Source organism: Chrysochloris asiatica, unplaced genomic scaffold (assembly GCF_000296735.1).
Source record: "Chrysochloris asiatica unplaced genomic scaffold, ChrAsi1.0 scaffold00026, whole genome shotgun sequence".
NCBI classification, from domain to species: domain Eukaryota; kingdom Metazoa; phylum Chordata; class Mammalia; order Afrosoricida; family Chrysochloridae; genus Chrysochloris; species Chrysochloris asiatica.
The window spans coordinates 5566062-5576707 of NW_006408544.1; the positions used below are offsets into that span (position 1 = coordinate 5566062).

Consider the following 10646-nt stretch of genomic DNA (forward strand, 5'->3'; position numbering starts at 1 on the left):
TGGAGCAGATGGAGCACTTAGACCCAGACAGGGAGAGGGGCTGTGTGCTGACGACCCGGGAAGCGGGGGGCAGGCTTGCAGGGTATACCCTTTGGTTGATTGATGATGCATAGAGGGAATTATGGCAATGGAACCATGGCAATGAAACTATACATAATAGGATGAATGTAAAACTAATGCTCTCCCATGTAAACTATCACATAATTCACAATAAAACATAAAAAAAAAAAAGATTCTTATGATTCAATAGTAACTGTTATTGTGACTAATTGCAACTGTCACAACTATAAAGGTAGAAGCTTTGTAACAAAAACGGGGGAATAGTTAATATTACAGTCCAGAAACAGAGGATCCTAGGACCATCAAGGGAAAAGAGCATGAGTGGAATGTAGGACCGTATTCACAGAAGCAGCAACGCTAGAGATGGAGGCAGAGATGAGGACATGGAGAGAGAGAGCAGCTGAGGACTCTAGACTCTTGGAAAGAGAAAGACTTTGTGCTGGCAGCCAAGAGGCAGGCTTGCAGAATGTGCCCTTTGGTTGTTCAAATGATTATTTATTCCTGAGTGCTTTTGTGCATGCCAGCCCCCCCACCACCCCCAAACAAGGGAATAGAAGTAAATACTGTTGAATAAGTCACAGAGGAGATTGTAATCACTGCAATGAAACAATGGTATAAAACTGATGTTCTCCCATGTAAACTTATCACTCAATTCACAATAAAAACTTGAAAGAAAAAAAAAAAAGTTATTGTAAGGATGACTTAAAACACCTATAACAGAGTGAGTGCCTGGCACAAAATTTTAAAAATGATAGCTAGATAAGCACTGGACTGTGAGCCATACGATCCGAAGTTTGAGCCCAACAGGAGAAAGGAGGCTTTCTGCTCCATCAAAGATTTAAAGCCTAAGAAACCCTATATGGGGTCCCTGTGAGTCAGAAGCAACATGCCAGCACTTAACAACAAAATCATTCGTATCATCTTCATTGTCATTGCCATCATTCTTTCCTAAAGTTCTATGAAAAGTAGGCTCCCTCTGGAGGTCACAAGCACTGAAGTTAGAGGAGGGAACCCTAGCACACTGAGGCTTCACTTTGTGTTGAGAGTTTTATTTTTACAACACTCACAGGAGCTCAGACAACAAGAAGAACAGGGGAATGTTTTTTTGTTATGAAATGGCACTTAACAATAGTCCTCTGAAACCAGAAGTATCAAGAACTCAATCTTTCCAGAGCTTATCAGAAAGCTCTGATTTAAATTTATGAACACCTTATATGAGAACTTGGATCTCTCTTACAGCCCCAAACTTGGCAGCAACATTAAGACACAATGTGAAATTAAATTATTCTACTGACTTATCACTAACTCCTTGTGGTGAAGTGGGTTCCTTTTGTCTTGGTTCTTTGGAAAAACAGATTTCTTCAAAGAACTGAGAAGCTATTTTTGCCTTAGTTTTCGAACCCAGAAGTTTTTATCCAGGTTGAATAACATTTGCTGGGGAAGCTGCAAACAACTTGGTTTTGGTACTTCTTATCTGGTCCTGGGTTGCAGTGTACCCTGACATGCACCTTACAGGGATTACTCAAAAGACTATGCAAATCAGGTGAGTTGTAGCTTACTATGCAAATGAATTGTCTGTGGCCTACTGAAAGGGGATTGGTCAGTTCATGGCCTTGGTGAAAGTGCCATGCCTTGAATTGACAAGGATTTTTATTGTGTATTTAAGAAACCAACCTCACAGAGGTGTCTGAGACAGAAAGAAGCTGGTCACTTCCTTAATAAACCACTTAATTTTAAGTAAACTCTGTGAGTGTCTGTATAAGGTTTCGGAGGCTATGAATCTTTATGGGAGCAGAAAGCCTCATCTTTCTTCTGAGGAGTGGCTGGTAGATTTGAACTGCTGGCCTTGTAATTAGCAGCCCGACATGTAATCCGCTATACTACCAGGGCTCCTTAGACAATAGGTATACAGGGGGGGACAAAAACACTAGTGAAGTATATATACCATATAATGGCCAACCATTTGAGATTAAAAGGGCAGCGTTTACCTAAGTTCAAAATTCAGGAAGATTGGGAAAAAGGAAGAATAGAGACAAGAAATATAGGGAGGAAGTACAGTAAGTGATGTTACATTGAGGGAATTACAACCACGGAGTTGAAACGAAGTGCATGATTTGTGAAATGCAAAACTGATGATCTCCTTTATAAACTTTCACTCAATTCACAATAAAAAGCTTTTTAAAAAAAGGAAGTTCTATAACACTGTCTTACAAAGTTCTCTCCACAGCTGCTTTGCACCACTCCTATGCAGGATTTGATACTACGTTGGAAAAAAAAGCTGTGCCTCTACAGTGAGGAAAAACCTCCATCTCCATCATGGCTCATGGGAAAACATTCACATACTTTTGTCAATTTCACACAGTATAATTTAGTTTTCATCCCTCTTTCCCATCCACTGGGTGGTTTTATTTTGTTTTAAAACAAGGAGAATTGCCAAAAAGAAAAACCCTAGGGCTTACTTCTGTAGGATGGATCCCTTAATGACCAGCTCTTCATCCAAGTCTGCTTCATTAGCCATGAAGAGCAGCCTCTTTCCTGTGCTGTCCACGCCAACGAAGTCACGTTGCTCCACTGAATCACACAAAAGAAGGAAAATCAAACAAAGCTACTTGCCCCACCTGTATAACAAAGTCAGAGGGCAAGGCACCTGGTTCATACTACTCTTGGAATTAAATACAGGAATTCGTATAGAAGAGAAGCCAGAATGTTATATAGCAACATAAGGTGCTGAGGGAGAATGCACTGGACTGCAGGTTGGTTTGAACTGCAAGGTTGGCGGTTCAAATTCTCCAACTGCTCCTTGGGAACCCTATATAGGGTCACTATGAGACAGAACCAACTTGTAGGCACTTAACAACCACCACCACCAGAATGTGGTACTCAGAGGTTTTTTGTATTGTTCTAAAGGACTATTAAGGTTCATAAGTTTGAATAAGGTCTGTAGATTAGAAAAAAGATTTATACTAATTAAGTTTTTCCTGTTTTGATCCTTTTACTGTGGTTTTATAAAAAAATAGCCTTTTCTTGAGAATTTTTCTTATTTTTTAAGTATACAATTTAAAGATATACATTGATCTATTTAGAGACAAATGGGAATCATGTGTGCAACTGCTTCTTAAATAGCTCAGAAAAATAATAAAGATGTAATATCTTATGTATGCATATTACATACACTGAGTAAATATATTTAAAGAAAGTGAGAATAACAACGCAAATGTTAACATTTGGGGAATCTGGATAAAGGATATACAAGTTCTTTGTACTATTCTTACAACCACTTTGTAAATCTGAAATTACTTCAAAAAATAGTTTTGTTTTGTTTTCAGAAAGGGGACAACTAAACTACTGTTCAGTCAAATGAACTGGATGCCCCTAAGACCTCTGTATAGCACAGAAAGAAAGTACAAGAAATTCTGTGAAATAACTTAGACTTGCTCACCATGAAAATGGGAATGATACTCTTTAAGGTGATCAACCTTTAACTAAAGTTAACTACATGGCCTTGGTGGGAGTACCATGCCTTGAAATTGACAAGGATTTGTTTGTGTATTTAAGAAATCAACCTCACAGAGGTTATCAAGACAGAAAGAAGCTGGTTACTTCCTTAATAAGCCTCTTAATTTTAAGTTCTGTGAGTTCTGTATAGTCATTAGAATGGAAGAGAAGTAGAGTGTCTGTATGCACTAGATTTATGTTCATGTACAAGGCATTCACAATCAAGTGTCTAGGTATGGAGAGTTCTCTGGTTGACAATAATCTTACAGGCTGACATATTGTTGCTGTTTTCTGTTTTGTTTCTTTTGTCCAACCAGATGATAAGCTCTTCAAAGGCAGACTTATGATTCTTTTATCTTTCTCATAACATCTAGCACAGTGTTGAACACTTAATAGAATATGCTACTCATATCTGTACAGACTTTATAGCTCACAAAGCATTTTCACACAGAGGCAGCACAGCATCATGATTAAAAACAGAGCTTCTAAAGCCAGACCATCTGGGTCTGAATCCTAGCTCAGTCACTCACTAGGTGTGCATCTTTGAGCAAGTTACTAATGTCTTTATTCTTCAATTTCCTCTGTAAAATGGGGATAACAGCGTCTACATCATAGGTTTGATATGAGGATTAAATAAGCTAATATTTGTAGAGTTCTAATAATAGTGCTATTAACTAAAACACTCAATAAAATATTTAAGTTAAAAAAGCAAAATACATGCTCTCATTTGATTCTCACAAGATCTTTACAACAATCAAATAAAGCTCTGTTTTAATACCTGTTTATAAAGGAGTATCAAAGGAAAAACAGAAGGCTTAGCTTTGGAAAACAGATTTTTAGATAAAGATGATGTTGCTTTCTATTGACAAACAATGGCAACTATACAACTGAACATGCTTCACTGTTGGCCATAGCTGCTTGCATACTTAGAGCCAAATGCATTACACAAATGTGTAATATGTTTAATTCAGGCAATTGAAAGCATTCATTCCTTCAAATGACCTCTGGTATTTAAATCTGAAAAGAGAGAAACAACTATAAAGCATATATTATATGCTCTTTTTTTTTTTTTTTAAATACCAAATTTAGTGAACTCCAAAGAAGGAATAGTAAATACTGCCAATTTCAAGCTAAATTTTGCAAAGACTTTTACATGACACACACAATTCAGACATCAATCAACTCATCCATTACATGAAAACGTGAGAATATAACAAAATCTGCAAAGATCAGATTATGAGTCAGCCATTTTAAAGAGTTGTTGTTTTGGGGATGTAATTTGGAGGGCTTATCCTACCCAGGTCCTTAGGCTTACAAAAACCTTGTATCACTGAAAGTTCTGGAAGCAATAATTTCCAGCAAGTCAATTTCTCAGCTGTTTTACTTCAGTCCCATTTCCTTCCCTCTTTTGTATTTCCTTCTATGCAGCTAAAGCCTCAGAATATGACATAAAATTATCAAAAATTTAATAAAGTGTCTTTCTATTTTGCTTTACCAAAGTAAATTCCACTTTGGGAGTGGAGCAAGTAACTTTAGAATGCTGATATTGAGAAGGTTATTGTTGTTAAGTGCCACTTAGTTCCTACTCATAGTGACCTTGTATAGGGTTTCCAAGGCTGTAAATCTTTTTAGGAGTAGAAAACCTCATCTTTTTTGTGGTTCACAGTCCAGTGCTTATCCTACAGAGCCACCTTGTTTCCATACTAAGAAAGGTAGGCTACATAAATAAGATTAAGAAAGCAGTAAAACTATGAACTTTCAATATTTTTACTCTGTAATACACTATGCATATAAAAGCTGGACAGTGAATAAGGAAGACCATAGAATAATTGACGCTTTTGAGTTATGGTGTTAGAGGAAAATATTGAAAGTGTCATGGGCTGCCAAAAAAACCAATAGATCCTTTTTGGAAGAAGTGCATCCAGAGTACTCCCTGGAGGCCAAGATGGCCAAACTTCGTTTCTCATACTTCGGACATATTGTCAGGAGGGACCAGTTGCCAGAGAAAGTTATCATGTTTGGTAAGGTGGAGGGTCAGAGAAAAAGAGGAAGACCCCCAATGAGATGAATACAGATTGAATATATATGGTGAAAGAATACAACCCTGGTACACACCTTTCCTAATTATAAACCATTCAGTGTTCCCTTGTTCTGTTTGAACAACTACCTCTTTATGTACAGGTTCCTCATGAGCACAAACAAGTGTTCTAGAATACTCATTCTCTGCAATGCTGTCTATAGTTTGTCATGATCCACACAATCAAAGTCTTTGCATAGTCATAAGGCACAGATAAACATCTTTCTAATGTCTCTGCTTTCAGCCAAGATCCATCTGATGTCAGCAATGATATCCCTCATTCCACATCCTCTTCTGAAACCTCTTGAAGTTCTTTGTCAATATGGTTGCAGCTGTTTTTAAATTATCTTTAGCAAAATTTTGCTTGCATGAGATATTAATGATATTGGCATTAGTAGTTGGTCAGTAAATTTGAGTAACAGGTATAAACTGGTCTTCCTTGTGGGTGTATGTATATTATCTTATCACTGTCAACACTGTACTTCAGAATTTCTTTTTTACTATGAATGAAACACCAATCCGCTTCAAGTTGTCATTCTGGCTTAGTAGACCATATGACTATGTAATTCAAAATGGCCAATGCCAGTCCATTTCAGCTCAATAAAGCCTAGGGTATCAATTTTTATACATTCCATTTTATTTCTGACAACTTACAATTTTCCTAGAGTTATACTCAGTATTCCATGTTCTGATCAGGAAGCAATGTTTGCAGCTGTTTCTTCTTATTTTGAGTTATGCCTCGTCACATTAGAAAACGAAAGTCTCAAAAACTTTACTCCATTCATGTCAAATCTATTTTGAAGCAGTAGCTCTTCCCCAGTTGTATTTTAGTTTCCAATTTGAAGGGCTCATCTTCTGGCACTATATCAGACAATGGTCCTCTGCTATTCATAAGGTTTTCACTGGCCAATTTTTCAGAAGTAGACTATCAGGTCCTTCTTTCTCATCTGTCTTAGTCTGGAAATTCTGTTGAAACCTATATACTGTGGGTAACCCGGCTGGTATGTGAATACCAGTGGAAAAACTTCCAGCATCACAGTAACATGCAAGCCACAGCAGTACAACAAATTGACAAACAAGTAGTGGATAGTATATGCATCATATTAAAAGGTTCAAAATTATTTGCAGCTCCTCTTATTAAGACGTGGCTCCTATTCCCTTATCCTCTGAATTGTGGCTAGCCTTGGAATAACTCTGACTAACAGAATGGAACAGAAGTGACACTGTATAATTTCTGAGTGTAGGCCTTAAGAGGCCTTGCTGATTCTGTTCACACTCTTTCTTAGATCCTGTTGCTGCTGCCCTATGAAGAAGACTGGGCTAGTCTCCTGGATGATAAGAAAATACATGGAAAGAAAAACTCATGTGTTATGGCTGAGGCCCTAGACCCACTGGTGACTCTAGTTGTGCCTTACAAACTTAAAAATAGCCCTCATTGATAACCTCTTCTTGTACATCTTTGTGTATCTCCTCCCCTTGGGTGTGCACTTGACTAGCTTCTAAGCAGCAGAATGTGTTTTCACTTCTGTGACTAGGTTACATAAGATTGTGACGGCTACCTCAGTAGCAGATTTTTCTCTTTGTTGGTTCAAGCAAACTGCCATGTTAGAGACGCTCAAATGATAATGTTGTCTGGCCAACAGCTAGCTAGGAACTGAGGCTCTTAGTGCAACAGACTTTATGAAATTGAAATTCTGCTAACATGCAAACAAATCCTTCCCCAGTTGAATCTTCCATGTGAGGTCACAATCCTGATTAATACCTAGATTGCAACTTTGTAAAAAGACTTTGTAGCAGAGCAACTAGCTAAACTATGCCTGGATTTCTGATTTACAGTGTTAATCTCTTTTTTTTTTAAGGTTTTTATTATGGATTGAATTCAAGTTTACAGGGCAGATCATCAGTTTTACATTCACCAAAGCATACACCTTGTTTCATTACAATGATTATAATCCCCTCCATGTACCATCAGTTAACAGTATTTCTATCCACTTTAGCGCCTTAAAAAAAAACTAACCACTCAGGCGAATATAATAATTAACATCTCCAAAGGGCACATTCTGCAAGTCTGCCTCCTGGCCACCAGCTCTTAGTTCCTCTCTTCCCATAAATCTAAAGTCCTCAGCAGCCACTCCTCATCTCCATGACCCCATCTCTGCCTCCGTCTCTGGTGTTGCTGCTTCTCTGGATAAGGTCCTACATTCTGCTTGTGTGCTTCTCCCTTGATGGTCCTAGGGTTCTCTGTTTCTAGACTGTAAGATTAACCACTCTCCTGTTTTTGTTACAAAAATTCTACCTTTACAATTGTGACATTCACAATTAGTCATGATAACAATTATTCACTATTGAATCATACGAATCTTATCCCCATCTCTTTTCACCAGATTAACCACTCCCCATTTTTGTTACAAAACTTCTACATTTACAATTTTGACAGTCACAATTAGTCATGATAACAATTATTTACTATCGAATCTTACGAATCTTATCCCCCATCTCTTTTCACCAGACCCATCTAGACAAGATGATATCTATTGAGTAGGGACTCTTTCTTTCCCTCCATACTCTTAAACTAAACTCCCTCTTGAAACCCTGTAAGCCAGTCACTTCGTGCCTTTATCACCCCCTCATTTTAGGTAGCCAATGTCTAAGTTGCCCGTCCCTATCTACCCTGTATACAGAGCAGATAGCATTGATACTTAATGTGAAGATTCCTTCCCTCTCTGTTGGTATTTAGAGTAACTACCTCTCTGAGTATAGGTCAGGTTCATCAAACTGAAGCAATTTACCCTTGTTTCCTTTATCCAAAAAAAAAGTTTTTGTTTTTTTTTTTGGTAATCTTCCTCTAGTTGAGTTCTGATTATCTAGCCATCGAGGCTAGGTCAATAGGGTACTGTATGTAAGTTTGGGTGTTCTTGTGCATCTCCCCTCACTTCATATCAGCTGGAAGCTTCATTCTCAGCTCTAGCCCTCTCTAGCTAAGCCCTTGTCCATGGGCTCAAGTGTCGTCAGGTCTCACCACACTTTGGACCAAACAGCCCTTCCTCTTCTCGCTCTCATCTCCAAGTCAACGGGATTCATTGGACGGGGGTGGAACTCAGCCCATTTCTTCATTGTTGCCTTCCCCCCTTCCACTCACAATAGACCAATGTGGTTGCCAGCAAGCTTACATGCTTGTTTGTGTGTTCTCTTTGAATTTCAATCTTAGAGGGGAAGTACAGTGTTATCTTAAGATGTTAAATGATAGTATGTTATGAAGCAAAATATAAGCAATATACTAAGCTGATACACTTGAGGAGATGAGCCATCACATCTATACCCAGGCCAAACTGCTAACCCATAAACTCAAGAGCAAATAAATTACTGTTGTTTAAACCCACTAAATTTTGTTACACAATAAAAAGTAACTGGTACAATACAAAAAGATAATACAACATGGTCAAGTTGGTTTTATCCTAGACATGAATATTCAAATAATATTAGAAACCCCATATGTGTAATTCACCACTCTATTAGGGTAAAAGATAAAAATCACATGACCATTTGAATAGGGGCAGAAAAGGAATTTGATAAAACAAATATACTTATGGAGTCCTGGTGTGTGGCACTGTAGGATTAGCACTAGACTGCTAACCACAAGGTTAGTAGTTCAAGCCCATCAGCAACTCCTTGGAAACCAAACACAGGATTGCTATGAGTCAGAACTGACTCAATGGCACTTAACAACAACAACAATATACTTAAGAAAAAAATCATAATAAATCAAGACTAGAAAGAGACTTCCTTAACCTCATGACAAGTACCTATAAAACCATCATTTAAATGGGGGAAATGTCAAAAACACTCCTTTAAAAAAAGAAATGAGAGAAGAATGCCATCTAGCTTACTTCCATCTAAAACTACACTGGAGGTCCTGGTCAACACAGTAAGATTAAAATTAGAAACATAAAACCTGGAAAGGTAGAAATAAAACTGTTTTTATTTTAAGATTTGGATGTTTACATAGACAAACCCAAAGACTCTATAAATAAGTTATCAGAACAATAGCAGAGTTTGGAAGGTGGCAGGTTATATATAACAGTAAATAAATTTAAACCAAATTTAAAAGTAAACACCCTTTTCAGTAGTTTTAGAGACTATCAAGTACCTAGAAGTAAATGAAACTAAAGGGTATGAAACATCTCTCAGCAAAAATTTTTTTTTAATTTTTCTAAGAAATCAAAGATGACGTAAATAAATGGAAAAATATATGATATTAATGGATAGAAAGACTTTATAATGTAAATTCCTTCCAACTCTATGGAATCTATGCCATTGTTAGCTACTGTTGAGCTGGTCCCTGGCTCATGATGTCTCCATGCACAGCAGAACTAAATGCTGGCCAGTCCTGTGCTATCCCCAGGATCAGTTGCAGACTGGACCACTGTGACCCATAGGGTTTTCATTGGCTGAGTTTTGGAATTGGATCGTCAGACTTTTCTTTTTAGTGTGTCTTAGTCTGGAAGCTCCACTGAAACCTGCTCAACATTACGTTGTTGTTAAGTGCTGTTGAGTCAGTTTTGACTCATAATGAATATTTATAGGGTTATCAAGGAGCAGCTGGTGAGTTTGGACCACACACCTTGTGGTTTGAACCAACATTGCAGCCCAGTGCTTTATCCCACAGCACCACACCAGGACTCCTTCAGCATTATAACCACATGTAAAACACCACTGATAGGCAGGAGTAGGTGTGCATGAGGTGCACTGGCCAGGAATCAAACCTGGGTTCCTGCAGGGAAGGTAAGAACTCTACTAATGAACCAATGATTAATGCAATCTAATATATCTTAATAAATTATCCATGAAATTTGATTAGTTGATTCTAAATATTTATATTCCGACCCATAGCGACCCTGTATAGGGTTTCCGAGGGTATAAATCTTTACGGGAGTAGAAAGCCTCATCTTTCTCCCGCGGAGCAGCTGGTAGTTTCGAACCGCTGACCTTAAGGTTCGCAGCCCGATTCGTAACC

The 10646-nt window shown here is 37.9% G+C and overlaps 1 protein-coding gene across 1 annotated transcript in view; it reads right to left on the minus strand.

Moving 5' to 3' along the window:
• EIF2B3 (eukaryotic translation initiation factor 2B, subunit 3 gamma, 58kDa) overlaps positions 1-10646 on the minus strand; it is a 233225-nt gene that overhangs the window by 146434 nt on the left and 76145 nt on the right. The window contains exon 4 of the mRNA XM_006839846.1: positions 2520-2631. Coding sequence (XP_006839909.1) covers positions 2520-2631 — 112 coding nt within the window. The remainder of the gene's footprint in view (positions 1-2519; positions 2632-10646) is intronic.